The sequence below is a fragment of the Aquarana catesbeiana genome, linkage group LG05, assembly GCF_042186555.1.
Source record: "Aquarana catesbeiana isolate 2022-GZ linkage group LG05, ASM4218655v1, whole genome shotgun sequence".
Lineage (NCBI taxonomy): Eukaryota > Metazoa > Chordata > Amphibia > Anura > Ranidae > Aquarana > Aquarana catesbeiana.
In genome coordinates, this window is record NC_133328.1 from 363,137,289 (window position 1) to 363,160,948 (window position 23,660).

The window sequence follows — 23,660 nt, forward strand, 5'->3', positions numbered from 1 at the left end:
TATTCAATAAAGCAGGAACGATAAGGAGATAAAGCCAAAAAAAAGCCCACAGAGCTAGAGACACTTCAAATAATTCCTTTATATTTCAATGGAAAAGCAGCACAAATAAAAATCATACCACATAAAAAAACACAACTACACAAAGCCATTAAAAGAAAATTAGGAACAAAGCAGAGACCTGGACAAAAAGCATAAAATAAAAAAAGACAAAAAAAAATATTTTTACAGGTCTACACAGGAAAAAAGAAATTCATCATCTATCACAAAGAGAGCTCACATACACACATAAAAATGGTAACACAGTACAGTGGCACAGCGGGTCCAACCCCAACTTCTAATCGCTGAGCTGTGCTCTCTTGCTACACCTAGCCTATTAAAGGATACATTGAACAGCACATACATCTCAGGAGGTGATAGCTACTAATATGCTGTCAAGTTCTGCCATCTAAAGAGACATAGCAGAATCTGATCTACAGTTTCAGAGCAAGTTCATTTATAGGGGTGTAAATAACTTTTTATTATAATTATTATATAAAAATTGTATACTCCCCCGCCACCAATACCTATTACGAGAGTAAGAATAAAAATAAAAGTAAGCTGCTGCTGGCTCTATAGTATGTTCCCACACTCTGTGTATTATAAATATTAAAATATGTTCTTGCGCTCCTCAATTGTGTGTAGCTACTATCATAACATTCATAAATGATAAACATAAATGTCAATAAATATGCTCATTACATATAAATCTGATCATACAAGAAAGCTATGTGTCTAACCACCTCATGTTAATGCGTAGTGTGAATAAACAACCCCTTACACGCTACTCTTGCAGTTGAAAAAAAAAGCAAAGTAAAATATAAGCAAAAAATCCAAAATAAATATAAATTCAAATTCTCTAAATGTCCAACTTTCTGTGACTCAAATTGTCCAAATTCACATGTGGAAGAGAAATTTGAAACCACAGATTATGGGCACCATATTAACAAGGAAATATGTATAAAGATAAATATAATAATTTATTAGAAAATCATTAAAACCATATTAAAACTTTAAAAGTAATAACCCAAACTACTGTGTGAGTATACCCTCCCTCTAGGCATAGGTAGGGAGCCACCAAATTATTCACATTAGCAAATATACAACATGATAAACAAAGTCACCAGAAGCTTATAATAAACGAAGGGCTGTGGCTATAGAGGGATGCATAAGCTCACGCTAGAACAAAGCTGTGCTCAACATGTTTCGCGTTACAAATAACGCTACGTCAGGAGCATGAGGGGTTTTTTACAGTTTTAAACCCTGTTCAGGAATAAACACAGACAGACTTTAACATCAGTTTTACAGATATGCTAGCATACTAAATACAAAATGAGTAGTTCTAGATACTTGCAAACAAAATATGTGGATCATCGAGGAGCAGAGCCAGTTGCAGGTATGCCCCCCCATCTATAGGCAGATATGGGGATACACCTAGGTGGATAGCATATAAAGTAGTATATTATTTACACCTATATAGACTTAAATATGGCTTAGTGTATGTATGTATATAGTCTCTATACTGTGTAGAGGGACCCATATACAGTACCAATATAACACTTACGGTATACAATAGTTGTATATGAAGTTGCACATTATATTGGAAGCCTGACTCTGGCTGCTGAATTGTCAGCGCCAAAGCTAGGTGCCAAAGCTAGCTGTGTCTCTGCTTATGTATAGGCTCTATCCCACATACAGTATCACAGGTTACTCCTCGTGCTTTGGGGCAATTATACAGGTATGGCCCACCCTTTGGGTTTCCTAAACTCTGTAGAGACAAAGAGCATATGCAAACGTATACTTTAAAATGTGGACAACCCATCAAGAAAAGGAAAACTGTATTTCACTACACAGGAAAAGACTTACGTTCTTCTCTGTGCGAGATGTGCTGTGCTCCTCGTCTGTTCGCTACTAACCCACAATGGAGAGTGATCAGCCGATGTAAACAAGACTCTGCTAATCATTTCCCCCTATAAGGTGCATCCTGACCATCACGCCAGATGCATGCAATCAGCTCGCCACCTGACATGAAACATCCCTGCCGAAGGTGCACGCCCACAGGGGTGGCCGCGCATGCGCAATGCGATCGGCACGGTCCGACCAGTGGAACAATGCAATCTCCAGAGTCTGGGAGCTCCTCCTTGTGGCATCTGGAAGCGCTGCACACCATCTGACAAAGTCTGACCCTGCTGGTAAACAAGAGCGGCGCCTTCAGCCGCATATCTAACACACCACCCCCAAAGCAACCAGAACAGAGGGGCAGAAAAACGGGGAAACCAACAAGCCACATTGCATGCGCAGCGCTCATCCACGGTCCACACCTAATAACAAAAGCAGAAAAAAAAATACCAATTTAATGCCTTATTTACATATGGGTTGAATATATCGAACAGAGACTATAATGATTAATGAAAAACTATTGAAAGAGGACAAGAAATCATTAAAGAAAGGGTTTATAAGAACAAAGGGGGGCAACGTGGTGGTTATGTTGCAACCCCATTATGAATGCATGTGTCTTCAAATATTATCCAACAAAGAATGGTATCGGGTTTTTACTTCCACCCATACTCTTAAATACACTAGCCAATTCAAGGAGCTCATTGGCAGGGCCTTTATGGAGGGTCTCATTGATCAGGATGTCTATAAATATCTCAATGTCCAGTTCCCACGCGATACAACCTTCTATGCGTTGCCTAAAATACACAAAAATCTACTTGATCCACCTGGGAGGCCCATCGTCTCTGGAATAGGTGCCCTATGTAAGAATGCCAGAAAATGTTTTTTTTCATTTTTACATTTTTTACATTTTTAATGGAACAGGCCCTTTAGAAGAAGAATTAATGACCACATATATTACTCATCAAGTGGAAAAATGATTATACTAGTCACCAGCCTACCATCGTATATTAGAGATACTTTGGACCTTCTTAAACATATTGAAGGCCGTAGTGTACCCTCAGGAGCTTTGCTAGTAACACATTTGATGTGGAAGTACTCTATTCGAGTATTCCACACGACAAGGGAGTTCAGATCATTCGTACATTTTTAATGGAACAGGCACATACCCAATGGAAGTTTAACAAGTTCATTTTGCGGTTACTATAAAACATATTAACTCATAACTGGTTCACATTCATGCCCCCCCCCACCTTCAGGTGCAGGAAGTGGCCATGGGCACTGGATGTGCCCCGGCTTACGCCAATCTGTACCTGGGGGGGTGGGAGCGCCAATTGTGGCACTCAGATGCCCTGGCAGAGTACATGAACCATGTTGTATGCTGGTATAGATTTATAGACAACATCTTTATTCTATGGACAGGCACTGCAAAGGAACTATATAGATTTGTTGATCTTATAAATACCAACAGCTTCAATCTGAAATGTACTCTGAAATTGTCCTATGATTGTCATAAGATTACACTCCTGGACCTTGAGATATTTGTAGACCCTGACCAGCGTTTAGCCACTGATCTCCATCGGAAAAAATCAGCAGGCAATACTCTGCTTTATGCAGATAGTGCCAATCCAGCTACCCTAATACGTAGTATACCATATGCAGATAGTGCCAATCCAGCTACCCTAATACGTAGTATACCATATGAGCAGTATTTGCGTTTGAAACGAAACTGCACCTTACTAAAAGATTTTAAAACACAGGCGGCTCAACTTCGGTCTCGCTTGTTACTCAGAGGATACAGCAAGTCATTGCTTCGCAAGGCCTATAATAGAGCTTTGCTCCAGGACAGAAATGTTTTGCTGTATAAACCTAGAAACAGATGGCCCTCCCCCAGTGGGATTCATTACCCGTTTCGCAACACAACAACAAGAATTACCCAATATCCTTGGTAGACATTGGCATATACTTTTGACCCTAATATCTCCAAATACATCAAAAAATATCCTGAGATGGTATTCTGTAGAGCACCATCGATTCAAGATTGATATCTAGCCATTATATACCCAACAGTGATCATACACCTGGGAATTGCCCAATGTGGTAGATGTGATATGTGCCCCTTTATACATCAAGGCATAGAATTTGTGTTACGCGGTGGTCAGCTTTTCAAACCCCGTTTCCACATAGATTGTGACACACCAGGTATCGTCTATTTGATGACCTTTGTATGTGGAGCCTTCTACGTTGGAAAGACCATTAGACCCTTTAGAAGAAGAATTAATGACCACATATATTACTCATCAAGTGGAAAAATGATTACACTAGTCAGTAAACACCTTGACTTGTACCATGGGTTTGATACCACATTGGTGACATTTATAGTGCTGGAAAGGGTCTCTAAAGATCCAAAAGGAGGTGATTGGGACAAAAGGATTCTCCAGAGAGAATCCCTCTGGATAGAAAGACTTAACGCTGCCCAACCCCCTGGTTTGAACAAAGTTTGTTCTTATAAACCCTTTCTTTAATGATTTCTAGGCCTCTTTCAATAGTTTTTCATCAGTCATTATAGTCTCTGTTCAATATATTGAACCCATATGTAAATAAGGCACTAAATTGGTATTTTGTGTTTTTTCTCTTTTTTTTCTGTTTTTGTTATTAGGTGTGGACCGTGGGTGAGCGCCGCGCATGCTATGTGGCTTGTTGGCTTCCCTCTGTTTTGGTTGCTTGGGGAGGGGGTAGATATTCAGCTGAAGGCGCCGCTGCTGTTTAACAGTGGGGTCAGAAATCGTCAGACCACCCTGTTTTGGTGTGCTGGTGTTGCGACTCCAGATGCCACTAGGGGGAGCGCCTCTCCCCCAGGCTCTGGAGATTGCATTGTTTCACTGGTTGGACTGCACCGATTGCATTGCGCATGCACAGTGCAGCCGTCCCTGCAGGTGTGAACCTTCGGCTGGGTCGCTAATTGCACGCACCTGGTGGGACGGTCAGGATGCACCTTATAGGGGGAGATGATCAGCAGGGTCTTGTTTAGACCGGCTGACCACCCTCTATTGTGGTTTAGTAGCGGGCAGAAGAGGAGCACAGCACATCTCAAACAGAGAACATAAGTCTTGTCCTGTGTAGTGGAATACAGTTTTCCTTTTCTTGAAGGGTTGTCCACATTTTAAAGTATACGTTTGTATGTGCCTCTACACAGTTTAGGAAACCCAAAGGGTGGGCCATACCTGTAAATTTCCTTAAAGCACGAGGAGTAACCTGTGATACTGTATGTGGGATAGAGTCTATACATAAGCAGAGACGCAGCTAGCTTTGGCACCTATCGTGGACAATTCAACACCCAGAGTCAGGCTTCCAATATAATTTGCAACTTCATATACAACTATTGTATACTGTAAGTGTTATATTGTTATATATGGGTCCCGCTACACAGTATAGAGACTATATACATGCACTAAGCCATATTTGAGTCTATATAGGTGTAAATAATATACTACTTTATATGCTATCCACCTAGGTGTATCCCCATATCTGCCTATAGATGGGGGGCATACCTGCAACTGGCTCTGCTCCTCGCTCTCCATGATCCACATATTTTGTTTGCAAGTATCTAGAACTACTCATTTTGTATTTAGTATGCTAGCATATCTGTAAAACTGATGTTAAAGTCTGTCTGTGTTTATTCCTGAACAGGGTTTAAAACTGTAAAAAAACCCTCATGCTCCTGACGTAGCGTTATTTGTAACGCGAAACATGCTGAGCACAGCTTTGTTCTAGCGTGAGCCTATGCATCCCTCTATAGCCACAGCCCTTTGTTTATTATAAGCTTCTGGTGACTTTGTTTATCATGTTGTATATTTGCTAATGTGAATAATTTGGTGGCTCCCTACCTAAGCCTAGGAGGAGGGTATACTCATACAGAAGTTTGGGTTATTACTTTTAAAGTTTTAATATGGTTTTAATGATTTTCTAAGAAATGCTTAGATTCATCTTTATACGTTTCCTTGTTGTTAATACAGTGCCATTTCTCTTCTATATCTGTAAGGGACGAGGCATAGTGTATCATCTTTAAGTGCATGGGAGCCATGCCATGGTGACATAATTAAGTTAATTGTTTCAAATTCACATGTGATCACAAATCCCCCCATCACAAATATCACACAAGTAAATCACTCACATTTTATTGTGTATTAGCTGGTGCACTGCAGATTCTCACATCTATAACACTCCCTGTGGTTAAGTGCGATCAGCTCCACTCCAGTGCTTTGTAAGATCGCTTCCTTGTGTGATGTCACCCAGCTCCAGCCAAAGCATTGCCACACATGTCTTCTGCAGGGGAAGACTCAGGGGCATTTCTTGTATGATATAATTTTATATAATAAGCATATTTATTAAGATTTATGTTTCTCATTTATTAATGTATGTATAATAGTAGCTACACATTATTAAGAACTGCGGCACTGTTTTTTATATTGGATATAATTGTGTTTTAATAAATATAAGAGCAACATCTAACACCGTGCTTTATAAGGTGAAAACAAAACAGGAATAGAACATAAAGAAAATACTATAAAACACATACATATATACAAAAAACATAATCAAAAACGCACAAAGACAGTGTGTGTTTTCATAAAAACTATTCAATGATATCTATGTCATAGATATTTTTGTATGAACTTTTAGACCCGATTTACGCAGGTGCGACTTGTCAGGCGACTTAGCTGCCTGACAAGTCATGCTCCATTCTGTACAATGGAACCATTCTAATAGGAGTTACTCAAGTCGCTCCGACTTAGAAAAAGGTCCCTGTACTACTACCATCCCTTTGTGAACCGGCTCTTATATGGGACACATAATATACAGGACAACAAACACTCAGTAAATATGATGTAAATTGCAGTGTTTGATGTTGGAAAAGAAGTTTCAAATGTAGAAAGAACAGAGACATTAGAAAAACAAAGCTATAGTCAAAACACTAAATTCACAAAAAATGACAATGACATTTAGGGATTGACCAATATAATTTTTTCAGGGGCCAATATTTCGGCCACCTCTCCTGTCGATATTTTTTGCCAATATTTTGTACAATTAAAAAACAAATGTTTTACACTGTCATTTTATTTATTTTTTTAATCACTGTTATTGCTGTCACAAGGAATGTAAACATCCCTTGTGACAGTAATAGGCATGTGAGAGGTACTCTTTATGGAGAGATTGGGGATCAATAAGACCCCACACCCCTCCAGTGCACTTCAAAGTATTCAAAACGTCAAGATCAGTGTTTTTGAATACTTTATTTTTTTAAAACTGGCGCCTTTAAGATGACAGTAATCCGGAAAGTGATGTCATGACGAGCAGCTAGCCAAGGTAATAGCCAAGAGGCTGCTGAGCCACATCGGTTGTTATTACAATAAAGCCGACCGTCCGCTCTGAAGAACGGTACCGGGGTGATGCATGCAGCATGCATGCATCATCCTGGCAAAACCTCTTGAAGCAGTATCGGTAATATCAGTCAGTTTTTTGATCGATACTTCTAAAAAAAGTGAATATCGGCCACACCGATAATCAGTCGATCCCTAATGCAATTTGATTAATTTTTAATATCCAAAGCAAACTCATCCATGTCTCCAGGTTTTCCAAGTTGGTCCAAAAAAACTATTTTTTTCTTCACTAATGCTGCATTGGCTGTAAGTGTTATATGAACTGTATGTAGCTTCAGCTACATACAGTACAGTGCTTGGTTTCGGCAGTGAGACTGAGACTTCCCTCTAACACCAAGAACATCATAGAGTTGGTCTGAGCGGTGCTCAGCAGTTCATAGGCAGCTTTATATTTTGTTTATGAATACAAAGCCTCCTCTGATTGGCTAAGAGGGAGAGGCGGGCTGATGAAGAGACAATCTCAGGCTCAGCCAATCAGGGGATGCTTTGCATTCATTCGCAGAATACAAAGCTGCCTTAGTGCCACACAGACGACTATATAAAGAACTGTATTTATTGGCATATAACACGCACTTTTTCACCCTGAAAATCGGGTGCAAATAGTGTGTGCATGTTATACGCCGATACTGCAATTTGCGCTGCCTAGGAGGAACCGTGAGGGGGACGGGAGGAGCGCCTTTAGATCACATACAGCGAGAATCTCCTGTTTACTCAGCGGCCTCTGTAATAGGAAGTCCCATCTCTTGGGCCGGCATTGGACCAGTGTTCTGTCTATCATAGAAGCCAGTCTAGGAGGCGGGACTTTGTATTAAAGAGGCCGCCCACTAAACGGGATATTCTCACTGTATGTAATCTGATGGAACTCGTTCCACCCCCCCTCCCTGTCCCCTCTGAGGCAGCAGTAATCTGAGTTGAGGCTGCAGATGGGCATTGATCAGGCTGCATTCATGGCAATGGTGAGGCTGCATATGGGCATTGATCAGGCTGCATTGATGGCAATGGTGAGGCTGCAGATGGGCAATTGTGAGGCTGTAGATGGGCATTGATCAGGCTGCATTGATGGGCAATTGTGAGGCTGCAGATGGACATTGATCAGGCTGCAGATGGGCAATGGTGAGGCTGCATTGATTTTTGCTTCAAAGTTCTTTATTTAAAATTTAAGTGTTTTTCCTGAAACTTCCCTCCTAAAATGAAGGTGCGTGTTATACACCTGTGCGTGTTATATGCCGATAAATATAGTATTTAAAGTGACAGGAAACCTGGAGATCAAGTTTAAGTAAGATGAAAATGAAGCAGGACTTAAACATTATAACCCCTCAGTCAGTGAATCACACATCAAAAATAGATAACGTCCATGATTTTATTTGTACAAAGAGAGATCAATTAACAATTATTCATGTACATCGGGGGGTCGAGAACCTGTCGTTCACGATCTACCCGCTGAATGCAGGCAGGTTGACAGGTAGAATGCATCCCTCGGTTGCCAATCCCGGAAACCTTAAGGGGGGGGGGGGCGACACTGAGTAGAACTGATCGGCTTTATTTTGCAGCATCTGAATGCCTGCTACTCCCTCCCAACAGCATTCAGCTGCTGCAGGGAGGAAGATGCAGATAAATTGGTTTCAATAAATGCTACTCCCGCTGCCCCTCCTCTTAAGGTTTTTTTATTCTTCTGTTGCCTGGCACCCCATGTTTTTCCTTAAACCCCTCCTCCCCTGCCGGTTTCCACCCTCTCCTCTCCCGCAGCCTGCTTCGAGATTCATTTTAGAATTGAGAGTGGGGAAGGTGCCAGTAAATATGTAATTTACCGGCCCCTTCCTTATTTGAATAAACGCAGTCAGTAAACAGTACCGAATACCCCCTTTGTTCATTCATAACTGAAGCATGGTAAATTGTGTTTACTAAGCTTTAGTTTTTGAATGAACAGTGTAATGGAAATTTGTAAGTTCTGTATATAATTGTATTCTATTTTGTATGTATTGCACACTGCCCTCACTGTGCTCACGGCACTAATAATGTTTTCAATACATGTTTACATTCTTTTGAGTCCTGATTAGAATTAGCCTGCCTATGTAACGCCCCTTGTTACCATAAACGTACAATTGTAATATTAATGTGATACCTACGTAATCATGTGTATAAAAACCTTCAAATGCGTCATAATAAAACAGAACAGTTATTTGGAAAGATGCTGAGTTTATCTTTTGTGTCTGTTCCCTACTGCAGTAGTTATTATTAATTTGGAACCACTAATCAATATGAGGATAGGAGTTGCCTATCATCAATTTAACCAAGTCAGCGTGACAAGCTTTGCCTAGGAGGGGTTTCCAGGTGACCCTGAGTATCCAAAACGAGGAGCTTGAGACGATCCGGGAATTTCTGATAATCAGCCGGCTGAGCTAAGCCTTTTGCTTACATTTGAGTTATCAGACTTCCTTGATCAGTAAGGCATTTTCGGGACAAAGGGTACCTATTTTACTCCCCTTAATCGAACTGTATTGATTGGTGGTTATATGTTATGTTGTCACTGTCTACTGTCCATCGGAGTGTTATAGATAAAAAAGGGAAGAATAGTGCTGTTCACAGGTATATCCAGGGCTTTTTTTCTGGCGGAACGCACTGGAACTGCGTTCCGCCACCTATTGTCAGGCATTCTGTCTGTAAACAAACTTCCTAATCTCTGTATAGCCTGCGCCCTGCCTCCCGAGGAGGGAACACAGATAAACCTCTGTACAGCTGAGCTGTGTGTAGTCCCATGCCGTCTCCTCCGCCCCGTCCTGCAGATGATCCATGATCTTTGCTTCCCTGCTGAGACAGAGTGACAGTGGTGATAGGTTAGTAATGTGATCTCAGGAAGGGGGTGTGGCCAGCCTCATCACTGCTGTGACCATGCAGACATGGTAAGTCACTAAAGTCAATGTGTGTACTGCATTGTGCTGCTGTAGATAGATTTAGATTGGTTTGTGGAGTGGACTGTCTGTATTTAATCTCCCAGATGGGACATCATACACCTGACCCTGTCAAGCTAACATAATAGAGTTACATTGTGGAGAGGGAGGGGGATGTTTTTGGGTGAAGATTAGTTACATTATGGAGAGCCTCTTCACAATGTAACTCTCATCTCCACCCAAAATCATCCTTATTCCTCTCCATCATCCCCATCCCCACCCGGATCATCCATCATCCATCCCTCTCCATCATCCTCATCCCCACCCCGGATCATCCATCCTTCTCCACCATCCCCACCTCGGATCATCCATCCCTCTCCATCATCCCCACCCTGGATCATCCATCCCTCTCCATCATCCCCACCCCGGATCATCTATCCCTCTCCATCATCCCCACCCCGGATCATCCATCCCTCTCCATCATCCCCACCCCGGGTCATCCATCCCTCTCCATCATCCCCACCCCGGGTCATCCATCCCTCTCCATCATCCCCACCCCGGGTCATCCATCCCTCTCCATCATCCCCACCCCGGGTCATCCATCCCTCTCCATCATCCCCACCCCGGATCATCCATCCCTCTCCATCATCCCCACCCCAGATCATCCATCCCTCTCCATCATCCTCATCCCCACACAGAATCACCCATTCTGGGTGGGGATGAGGATGAGAGTCACATTGTGGAGAAGGATGCGGATGATGACTCAGTGGGATGGTCAGTGGGTGGATTCGGTAGGACAGCCAGTGGGGGGGCCCTGGGGAATGTTGGCGGCCCAGGCATAAAGCTGTGTAAGGGGCCCCAAAATTTCCGATGGCTGCCCTGCCTCCTCCTGCTGCGCACTGCCCCGAGGGATCGAACAGAGCTTGTGAGAGCGGAAGGCGGGGTGATCTGTACTCCGCGGCTCTGCCCCGTCCCTCAGTGCTGTGGGGGAGATCGGATTGGCGCCATGTGTCAGATGTGGATAGTGATGGTAAGTAGCCTGTCAGGCGGTCTTTCCTCCTACACCTCCTCACTAGCCCCAGGTGTGTTGTAAAAAAAATTCATGCTCAATGGGGTTGTGCTGTGTGGTCTCCTGACTGGGTTAGGCACTCTCTTTCCCTAGGCACTCTTTGCTGGGCAGTCTCTTTCCCTGGGCACTGTTTGCTGGGCAGTCTCTTTCCCTGGGCACTGTTTGCTGGCAGTCTTTTTCCTGGGCACTCTTTACTGGGCAGACTCTTTGCTGGACTAAGTTGGGCGGTCTCTTTGCTGGACGGTCTCTTTGCTGGACTAATGTGGGTGGTCTCTTTGCTGGACAAATCTGGGCGGTCTCTTTGTTGGGCTGGGCGGTCTCTTTGCTGAGCAGTCTCTTTCCTGGGCAGTCTTTTTCCTGGACACTCTTTACTGGGCAGACTCTTTGCTGGACTAAGTTGGGTGGTCTCTTTGCTGGACTAATCTGGGTGGTCTCTTTGCTGGACTAATCTGGGTGGTCTCTTTGCTGGACTAATCTGCGTGGTCACTTTGCTGGACTAATCTGGGCGGTCTCTTTGTTGGGCTGGGCGGTCTCTTTGCTGGGCAATCTCTTTACTGGGCAGTCTTTTTGCTGGACTAATCTGGGCAGTCTCTTTGCTGAACTAATCTGGGCGGTCTTTTTGTTGACAGTCTCTTTGCTGGACTATGCTGGGTGGCCTTTTGTGCTGGCAGTCTCTTTGCTGGGAATGTCTCTCTGCTGCACATTTGGGAATGTCTCTTTGCTCAATATATGGGGATGTATGCTTTGGTCCATGTGAGTCGGAGACCTAAGCTGGGCAGTCTTTTTGCTGGACTAAGTTGGACGGTCTCTTTGCTGGACTAAGCTGGACGGTCTCTTTGCTGGACTAAGCTGGACGGTCTCTTTGCTGGGCTGGGCAGTCTCTTTGCTGGACTAAGCTGGGTGGTCTCTTTGCTGGGCTGGACGGTCTCTTTGCTGGGTAGTCTCTTTGCTGGGCTGGGCAGTCTCTCTGCTGGACTAAGCTGGGTGGTCTCTTTGCTGGGCTGGACGGTCTCTTTGCTGGACTGTGGCTGTCTTTAATGCACTGGGAATGTCTCTTTGCTGCACATTTGGGAATGTCTCTGTGCCCCACATTTGGGAATGTCTCTGTGCCCCACATTTGGGAATGTCTCTGTGCCCCACATTTGGGAATGTCTCTGTGCCCCACATTTGGGAATGTCTCTGTGCCGCACATTTGGGAATGTCTCTATGCCGCACATTTGGGAATGTCTCTATGCCGCACATGTGGGAATGTCTCTGTGCCGCACATGTGGGAATGTCTCTGTGCCGCACATGTGGGAATGTCTCTGTGCCGCACATGTGGGAATGTCTCTGTGCCGCACATGTGGGAATGTCTCTGTGCCGCACATGTGGGAATGTCTCTGTGCCGCACATTTGGGAATGTCTCTGTGCCGCACATTTGGGAATGTCTCTGTGCCGCACATTTGGGAATGTCTCTGTGCCGCACATTTGGGAATGTCTCTGTGCCGCACATTTGGGAATGTCTCTTCATGGTCGTCATGCTGCTACTGATGTCAGAAGCAAGGAGAGAATCAAAGAAGATGCATATGACAAGAACGCTGAAATCATCTGGAAATGTCTGAGCTTACTTTTGGTAAGTATTCCAATTTTTTTGCACATTTTACTGCATTGCTTTTTATTTAATTCCATACAATTACTTTTATAGCCCCCCCCCAAATTTTACTTGCATCCCTGTTCTCTAAAGGGGCGGTTCTAGGGGCGGTCCTAGGGGTGGGGAGGGGCGTGGCCGGGGGGGTGAGTTCCACCACCTTTTCTCTGAGAAAAAAAGCCCTGGGTATATGTAGTATATCTGCTAGATAAAGTAGTTTAGAGGCAAGAGGGTATAGGCACATGTAGAGAAGACTGGCCAGTCATTATGGGCATTAAATTAAGTAAGGGAATGAAGGGTGAGAGACCCTCAAAAATGCCCAGCTATATATGAACCGAAGGTGCGGTTCCGCCTATAGTGAGCTCCTAGATTAATGGTTAAAGTGGACAGTGATCCACAATGGGTAACTGGGTTACCAAGGTTCACAGGGACTAAGAATCATGCAGAGTAAACAGCTAGAGAAGCAGCTATCTATGTGAGCAGGATGGATCAAGGGTGACATTAACACTAGACAGAAAGGGACATTTTCATGTTAAGTTGGGGGATGAATTTGGGGTCAGGCACTACAACTAGTAAAGTCAAGAAGCAGGGAAATATTAAAGAGTTAAAAGAAAGTGAGAGAATGATATGCATGGGTTGTGTACAAATGGGAAAAATGTAAGTGATTTAAGAGAGATATTCGTGTATGTGTGTGTGAATGCTGGAACCTTTAGTTCTTTCGCTTGTGTGTGTCATGTACGCAGATGTGACCCCCTCCTTTGTGCTCTCATGAAAGAATGTGGCTGGGATGAGAGGTCAGTGATAAGCTGGAAGGACACCGTGCCAATTCCAGTTTTTTAGACAAAACATTTATAACAAAATGTGCCGGGTTAACAAATCTAATGATAAACAATGTGATCACAATTATTTTGAATCTGTTTTCCAAACATGGTAAAATGAAGGTTACATTTAACTGTGTATTACACAAATTGAATATCCTTTGATAGTGGAAACAGCGCATTTAAAAAAGGGAAAATAAGTAAAATTAAGTAATAATGAGTATTCATTTCTAATATGAGTTTAACAATTTTATTACTAATATAGATATATTGAAACTGGTTTAGACAACCTTTGGTTGGAAATTAAATCCAGGTTAATGGGGAAATTTTAAAAATGGGATTAGTTTAGATTAAGATAACAATTTTGTAATGTTACATTTATACAATAAGCCCTTATTGACAGAAAAAAAGATTAAGATGAGGTTGTTATTTGGAATACAGCTGCCATAATATTTAACAAAGCCAAGATGGATGGGATACACAAGAAGTTTTTCTACAAAAATGAAATTTGAAGGTTCTTGATAATAACTTGATGTGCGGCCCATGATGTGAGAGTAATAATAAATAAAATTTAAATATAATAGACCCATCACATCAAGTCCACACACCCGTTTAGGATAGATGCCACCTGCAGCCAGTTGTTTTATAGTTTTTGATGCTTTCTGGTCCATCATACAGATTGTTGGTACTTTTGTTTTTATTTATTTTATTTTTGAAATCCAAAGCAGAATGTGTGGATTGTGAAATGATGTGGCCCTTTTCCTTGTAAGTGCAGTGGTATAAGCAGAAGAATATTTTGGATTTATGGGCATCTCTCCATGACCGCAGGGTATTGTTATCATTTATTATAATATTGCCAGGAAAAAGTTGTCTTTTTGAAACATGAAACTGGAGCTCTTACACAAACAGCATGATAGAAAACAAGCCATCGTAATATATTTATGCAAGCTGGACCCAGTAATGAAGGGTTCATCCCGACATATCAGAGCTGTAGCTTTATGCAAAGGTGCTATTAGACAAAGTCACAGACATTATTTTGGTCAAACATTTCATTTTTAATGGTCCGACATTCTGCGCAGCAAATATCCAGCTAACTAAATGTTTGTCTAATAAAAGGTTTAAAATATGAGTTTGTTTATGTACAAATCTAACAATGAAAAATGCATACATTTGAATCCAGCCACCTTATTGCCTCTATTGGAGGAGGCTGGAGACAAAGGAAGCCACATGTGTTAAATTGATGGTGTGGGAATCAGCTGCTGTGAGCCCAGTGCAGGACACACTCCCTGAAGACCCAGATATTACATTTTTTGTAGATTTGAGTATGCAGTTTTATCACCCAGAAGGATACTCTGTATTCAAAGTAATTGGATCCTTTTTCCCCAGCTCAAGAAGCAGAGCTCCATGTTTTAGCAAAGCCTGTGAATTATAAAAAGAGTGTATATTTATATAGATAGTCGAGATATCGAGAGCTTTTGGTTCCATTTGAAGGGCCAGAAGTTTGTTTTTACTTCGGCAGGTAAACCAATCAAGCATGCCAAGTTAATTTGATTGGCTGTTTTCAGCCTTCCAGGTTCTTGCTGAAGTAGCCATAATAACATTAAAACTCACACATGGAAGCAGACCAGGCGACTAGGGATGCTGCATTTACAGCCCCGGACACTTGATGGGTCTGTGCAACTCACAGATTCCACCCTAGTTCTGGCCCAGTATAGCTGGGATTAATAATTCAACTATAAGGACCCCAGAACGAGAAGAACAAGTGGTCCACAGGGGGCAACTTCTTATGAAACAGGACTTTGGAAAAGGTGATCATTTATGTCTGCCAGCCACTCTTTTCCCTCCCCCAGCTTGACACATGGACCGTGTCATCAGTCACAAGCAGTTATGGCTGCCTTAGTAAATGAGCATGGGATAGAGCCAGGGTTCTCCACAGTTATTTTTTATAACATACCACTTCTTGTTTTACCTATTACCAAAGGTGTTACCAAAAGCTGAACATCCCTTCCAGGGATTAAAAAAAAAAAATATCCAGATGCCCAAGTCAGGATCTTACGAGTATGCATTTTGTCTGTATGGACAGGTTTTCTGGATGTCCAGTTGCAAATGCTACTGCAAAGGCCACAGTAAAAAGTGTTATCAGAAGTAGTTTGTAAATATGTGCAGAATCTACAGAGAGTAACAGAGGAAATCATTTTTATAGGAGAGTCCATACTAGAAGTTTTGAGGTTTTATTTTTACACTCCCTATTGTCTACAATGTAGCAGACAAAGTAGAGTAAGAAACTAGAAAACTTTTGCCTGAATGTTTTCTGATATTTTATCAAGCCCCTAAGGGGATGTTGGACTCTCTCCCTATGGGATTTGGTTTGGGAGTGTGTTACTCACTTGCTTATATTTTGTCTCAGCAGCTGAAGTCCTCCATTCGGATCTTACAGAGAATGTTGCTTATCTTTTAAGGTTTTTGACAAACTCATTTATGTGTTTTCTCCCCAATTCCAGATCCTAACAGTTTGGAAGGATCTAAAACTAAAGCCAGATGACTCGTGGATTGTTAAGAGACATTTATATATAAGGAACTGTTTGGAGACTCAATACAGCATCTATTTTATGTACAGCTTTGCAAAACTGAAGGAAAAATCACCTGGATCCACACCAGACACTGCAAAAATGACTAAATTAACCACTTGCCGACCGGGCCATAGCCGAAAGACAGCTGCAGCGCGGTCGGCTAGTTCTGGGTGGACGTCCGTGGGACGTCCTCCCAGAATACTGCTCTCGCGCGCCCCCTGGGGCGCGCACCCGAGAACTTCCGTGACCGCCGGGTCCAGAGGACCCGGCACATCACGGATCACGGTAAACGGCCGCTGATCGTGGCCGTTTACCATGTGATCGCTCCGTCAAATGACGGAGCGATCACATGTCAACAGACACGCCGGTTCCTCCGGCCCCTCTCTGTACCGATCGGTACAGTGCGAGGGGAGAGGGGGAGGGATCGGATGGCAGCACCGCTGTGGGCTGCATGTGTAGTGCCCACAGCGGTGCTCAGTGACAATTGCAGTCACATCCATCCATCCCTCCATGCTCAGCCATCCCTGCAATATACCTCGCAATACTCTGCATAATACCCCGCAATGCTCTGCATAATACCCCGCAATGCTCTGCATAATACCCAGCAATGCTCTGCATAATACCCCGCAATACTCTGCATAATACCCCGCAATACTCTGCATAATACCCCGCAATACTCTGCATAATACCTCGCAATACTCTGCATAATACCCCGCAATACTCTGCATAATACCCCGCAATGCTCTGCATAATACCCCGCAATGCTCTGCATAATACCCCGCAATACTCTGCATAATACCCCGCAATACTCTGCATAATACCCCGCAATACTCTGCATAATACCCCGCAATACTCTGCATAAATACCCCACAATACTCTGCATAAATACCCCACAATACTCTGCATAAATACCCCACAATACTCTGCATAATACCCTGCAATACTCTGCATAATACCCTGCAATACTCTGCATTATACCCCGCAATACTCTGCATTATACCCCGCAATACTCTGCATTATACACGGCACTACTCTGCAATATACACGGCACTACTCTGCAATATACACGGCACTACTCTGCAATATACCCCACAATACTCTGCAATATGCCCAGCAATACTCTGCAATATACTCAGCAATATACCCTGCACTACTCCGCAATACCCCGCAATTTTTAACCAGTTCCCGCCCACAGTCATATGACGTCCTTGACTTTGAGCGGGGATATCTGAATGATGGGTGCAGCTACAGGCATCATTCAGGTATCAGCTTTTTCAGCCGGCGATTTCCTACACCATAAGAATGATCATAGTGGCTGTTACACTGCTTGATCGTTCTTACGGGAGGCGAGAGGGGACGCCCCCCCCCCTCCCCGCCACCCTCCGGTGCTTCTAACGAATCACCGCTACGATCGAAGCCAAGATCGTTTTTTTTTTTTTTTTTTTTTTTATTTCAGGCTTCCCAGCCTAGAGGTGAGATGTGAGGTCTTATTGACCCCATATCTCACTGTAAAGAGGACCTGTCATGCCATATTCCTATTACAAGGATGTTTACATTCCTTGTAATAGAAATAAAAGTGATCAAAATTTTTTTGGGGGGGAAAAAGTGTCAAACTAAAATAAATAAAGTAAAATAAACAATAAAAAAAAAAAAAAAAATGTTTAAAGTGCCCATGTCCGTGTGCTCGCATGCAGAAGCGAACACATACGTAAGTCCCGCCCAAATATGAAAACAGTGTTCAAACCACACATGTGAGGTATCACTGCGAACGTTGGAGCGAGAGCAATAATTTTGGCCCTAGACCTCCTCTGTAACTCAAAACATGTAACCAGTAAAAAATTTTAAAGCGTCACCTATGGAGATTTTTAAGTAGCGACGTTTGGCACCATTCCACGAGAGTGTGCAATTTTGAAGGGTGACATGTTAGGTATCTATTTACTCGGCGTAACTTCATCTTTCACATTATGCAAAAACATTGGGCTAACTTTACTGCTTTATTTTTTTTTAAAGCACAAAACTGTTTTTTTTCCAAAAAAAACGCGTTCGAAAGATTGCTGCGCAAATACCGTGCGAGATAAAAAGTTGCAACAACCGCCATTGTATTCTCTAGGATCTTTGCTAAAAAAAATATATATAATGTTTTGGGGTTCTATGTAATTTTCTAGCAAATAAATTATTATTTTTACATGTAGGAGAGAAATATAAGAATTGGCCTGGGTGCTCCAGAACGCCTGGAGGTGCTCCGTGCATGTTGGGCCTCTGTATGTGGCCACGCTGTGTAAAAGTCTCATATATGTGGTATCACCATACTCGGGAGTAATAGCAGAATGTGTTTTGGGGTGTAATTTGTGGTATGCATATGCTGTGTGTGAGAAATAACCTTCTAATATGACAATTTTGTGGAAAAAAAAAGAAAAAAAAAATCTTGATTTTGCAAAGAATTGTGGGAAAAGATGACAATTTCAAAAAAACTCACCATGCATCTTTCTAAATACCTTGGAATGTCTTCTTTCCAAATAGGGGTCATTTGGGGGGTATTTGTACTTTTCTGGCATGTTAGGGTCTCAAGAAATTAGATAGGCCGTCAGTACTTCAGGTGTGATCAATTTTCAGATATTGGCACCATAGCATTTGGACTCTCTAACATTCACAAAGACCAAATAATATACACCAAGTTGTACTTATTTTTCCCAAAGATATTTGGCAGTATAAATTTTGGCCAAAATTTACGAAGAAAAATTACTAATTTGCTAAATTTTATAACAGAAACAAAGAAAAATTCATTTTTTTACCAAATTTTCAGTCTTTTTTCTTTTATAGCGCAAAAAATAAAAAACCCAACAGTGATTAAATACCACCAAAAGAAAGCTCTATTTGTGTGAAAAAAAGGACAAAAATTTCATATGGGTACAGTATTGTATGACTGAGTAATTGTCATTCAAAGTGTGAGAGCACCGAAAGCTGAAAATTGGTCTGGTTAGGAAGGGGGTTTAAGTGCCCAGTGGTCAAGTGGTTAAAGAAATCTCTGTGTTTGATTTGTTTCCCTCTTGCTATCATAGTCTAGGGTAGTTTTTGATTCAATTACTTTAATAGTAAGGGATATATATATATTTCAAAAGTAGTTTAGCCATGTTGAAGTCATATTTGTCTTTTGTACGTCTTCCATTTTATGTAGAAATGTCTGTGTTTACATATGCTGATAAGTCAGCATGCCAACAATTCAGCTAGAAGGCCATTCTGGCCACAGGAGTGTACAGCCAGTACTCTGTAAATATGTCTTATCAATCATTTGTTTTTCACAATGAAAAGTCATTTTGTAATGAAAAAGTTGCTCAGCTATTATTTTCTCCACAATGGAGTTTTTTGCCTCTTTGGCCAGGACTACCTCCACTTAAGCGTGTGGAGGTTCCAGGTTAAAGGTGATAGCAGGTATGATTAGTGATCAAAATATTGATCAAAAGAGGGGAGACTGTAATGGAAATTTGTAAGTTCTGTATATAATTGTATTCTATTTTGTATGTATTGCACACTGCCCTCACTGTGCTCATGGCACTAATAATGTTTTCAGTACATGTTTACATTCTTTTTGAGTCCTGATTAGAATTAGTCTGTCTATGTAACACCCCTTGTTACCATAAATGTACAATTGTAATATTAATGTGATACCTACGTAATCATGTGAATAAAAACCTTCAATTGCATCATAATAAAGCAGAACAGTTATTTAGAAAGATGCTGAGTGTATCTTTTGTGTCTGTTCCCTACTGCAGTAGTTATTATTAATTTGGAACCACTAATCAATATGAGGATAGGAGTTTCCTATCATCAATTTAACAAAGTCAACAGGAAGCCACTCAGCACAGAGTAGTGATGTGTGCTTTATTATGTTTTTCGAAGTTTTCCTTACTATTTAGTTAGGCATTGTTAGTTAATTTCTTTAAAAAAAAAAGGGTAACGAGTCCCAGTGACCTTTGATCTCTTTCATGTTGTTGAGGTACAGTGGGGACGGAAAGTATTCAGACCCCCTTAAATTTTTTACTCTTTGTTATATTGCAGCATTTGCTAAAATCATTTAAGTTCATTTTTTTCCTCATTAATGTACACACAGCACCCCATATTGACAGAAAAACACAGAATTGTTGACATTTTTGCAGATTTATTAAAAAACAAAAACTGAAATATCACATGGTCCTAAGTATTCAGACCCTTTGCTGTGACACTCATATATTTAACTCCGGTGCTGTCCATTTCTTCTGATCACCCTTGAGATGGTTCTACATCATCATTTGAGTCCAGCTGTGTGTGTTTGATTATACTGATTGGACTTGATTGGGAAAGCCACACACCTGTCTATAAAAGACTTTACAGCTCACAATGCATGTCAGAGCAAATGAGAATCATGAGGTCAAAGGAACTGCCTGAAGAGCTCAGAGACAGAATTGTGGCAAGGCACAGATCTGGCCAAGGTTACAAAAAAAATTTTGCTGCACTTAAGGTTCCTAAGAGCACAGTGACCTCCATAATCCTTAAATAGAAGACGTTTGAGACAACCAGAACCCTTCCTAGAGCTGTCTGTCCGGCCAAACTGAACTATCGGGGGAGAAGAGCCTTGGTGAGAGAGGTAAAGAAGAACCCAAAAATCACTGTTGCTGAGCTCCAGAGATGCAGTCGGGAGATGGGAGAAAGTTGTAGAAAGTCAACAATCACTGCAGCCCTCCACCAGTCGGGGCTTTATGGCAGAGTGGCCCGACAGAAGCCTCTCCTCAGTGCAAGACACATGAAAGCCCACATGGAGTTTGCTAAAAAAAAACACCTGAAGGACTCCAAGATGGTGAGAAATAAGATTTTTTTAGTCTGATGAGACCAAGATAGAACTTTTTGGCCTTAATTCTAAGCGGTATGTGTGGAGAAAACCAGGCACTGCTCATCACCTGTCCAATACAATCCCAACAGTGAAGCATGGTGGTGGCAGCATCATGCTGTGGGGGTGTTTTTCAGCTGCAGGGACAGGATGACTGGTTGCAATTGAGGGAAAGATGAATGCGGCCAAGTACAGGGATATCCTGGACAAAAACCTTCCCCAGAGTGCTCAGGACCTCAGACTGGGCCGAAGGTTTACCTTCCAACAAGACAATGACCCTAAGCACACAGCTAAAATAACGAGGGAGTGGCTTCACAACAACTCGTGACTGTTCTTGAATGGCCCAGCCAGAGCCCTGACTTAAACCCATTTGAGCATCTCTGGAGAAACGTAAAAATGGCTGTCCACCAACGTTTACCATCCAACCTGACAGAACTGGAGAGGATCTGCAAGGAGGAATGGCAGAGGATCCCCAAATCCAGGTGTGAAAAACGTGTTGCATCTTTCCCAAAAAGACTCATGGCTGTATTAAATCAAAAGGGTGCTTCTACTAAATACTGAGCAAAGGACCATGTGATATTTCAGTTTTTCTTTTTTAATAAATCTGCAAAAATGTCAACAATTCTGTTTTTTTCTGTCAATATGGGGTGCTGTGTGTACATTAATGAGGAAAAAAAATGGACTTAAATGATTTTAGCAAATGGCTGCAATATAACAAAGAGTGAAAAATTTAAGGGGGTCTGAATACTTTCCGTCCCCACGGTAGATCTCCTACTCTCAAAGATTGCCTACCCCTGATGTACATGAACGACTGATATTAATTTTGGGCACCCTATAGCGGCAATTTTAAAAACCAGTTGAACATATAAACATTATAGTAGGAATAGTAAGAATCACTCAATATCAGTTAAGTGAAACTGGTAACTTGATAGGGAAGTGCCTCATACCTGAATGAAATGTTTTGCATCAATAGCTTCATCAGGAGCTAAGTGAAGTACACAATATGTCATTGGACAGAATCAATAAAAAACAAGGTGATATGATGGTCAAAGAGTTAGAAAGTGATGTAGGGCACCCACAAATGGCCCGCAGTGTCATCAGAGTAATCGCCCAAATAAAGGGTGCACCACTCGAGACAGGGGCACCGGCAACAAGTGCAAAAAGGGCCAGGGAGGAGATGGACAGGGTCTGGAAAGGTCAATAGCTCGCCAGGGCCAACAAATGGAGCTGGAAAAAAAAACACAAAAAGTCTCCCTTAAATCTCAGGGAGACATATTGTCTACTTCACCCGGCTCCTAATGAAGCTATTGATGCTTAGTGAGAAACCACTTTGAAAAACACCACCTAGCATTTCTAGCTTTGGCCATCTTGAGTAAGAGCAGATGATTCATGTAGCTTTTACTTTTTTGGAATCCAACTGCCCTTAGCTCAGGCATGCAAATGGGAGGGTGTGCTTAGCTAAAAAAAATCCTCCTCTGCTCCAGATGAAAGGAAAAAAATGCCCACGAATACTCATGGAATGTATGACATAATTTTGGCCTATGCTAGAAACCAGGAAGCAACTATAAAAATGTAAAAAATATTTAAAAAATGTAAGCTATAGTGAATGTTGACTGAGATTGTTTAGCTCCGCTTTAAGTTATCTTAGGCCCTAATACATCCAGGGAGAAGTCCACTAATTAACAAGCAAATTACAACTACAATGGTAGAAATATTTAAAATCGAACTAAACTTTCACATTTAATCATTTTTTAAAACGATTCTTGAAGAATTCTATATTTTTGGAGAGGTGATTCATCCTCCTATAAAACACAGAAAAACAGATGTAACTGTTTTTAAATAAGACCTAAAATAGCCGTACCTGGTTGACATCAATTCTTTGAAAGTTTTCCAAATTCCATTCTGGAAAGAAAAGACCATAAATACATTAAACAGAAAATTAAGAAACTAGCCAAGCATACTGCACACAAGTAAACAAACTAGCATTGTAGCTAGTATATAAATACTGTAATTAGGGATAGTGGCATACCAAGCAGAGGAGTTTATACTTGCATCTCCCTTAGACCACAGGACACTGTAGAATTTATAATATTTGAGATATACTGTATATGTAAATTAAATGAGATTCATGGAAGCAAGTACAGAAAGAAATGCTTATTTATTGCAAACTCTATGACTAGTGAACATTACTTGTTTCAGAAACCACTATAATGGAACACATCTAGGGCACCAAAGCCGAACAAAGATATTTATCTGCTTATTTAGAAATGTTTGTCCTGTTCTCTACACACATATAATGCTCAAGCACAGTGGGATGTTTAACTACAAACTGTATACTATTTCTATTATTATATCTTAGGCAAAAAAAATCTATCGTGAGATCACTTGCATACTAGCGTTAGGAATCCTACCGTCAGATGAGGTTGTAATACAGAAGTCAACAAGAGGAGGCAG

At 41.7% G+C, this 23,660-nt stretch overlaps 1 protein-coding gene across 4 annotated transcripts in view; it reads right to left on the reverse strand.

The window, feature by feature from the left end:
* Positions 1-23,660, reverse strand: part of PIGN (phosphatidylinositol glycan anchor biosynthesis class N) — a 637,819-nt gene that overhangs the window by 465,858 nt on the left and 148,301 nt on the right. For all 4 annotated transcript variants that reach the window (XM_073630904.1, XM_073630905.1, XM_073630902.1 and 1 more), the window contains one exon: positions 23,068-23,108. In XM_073630904.1, the coding sequence (XP_073487005.1) occupies positions 23,068-23,108 (41 nt within the window). The remainder of the gene's footprint in view (positions 1-23,067; positions 23,109-23,660) is intronic.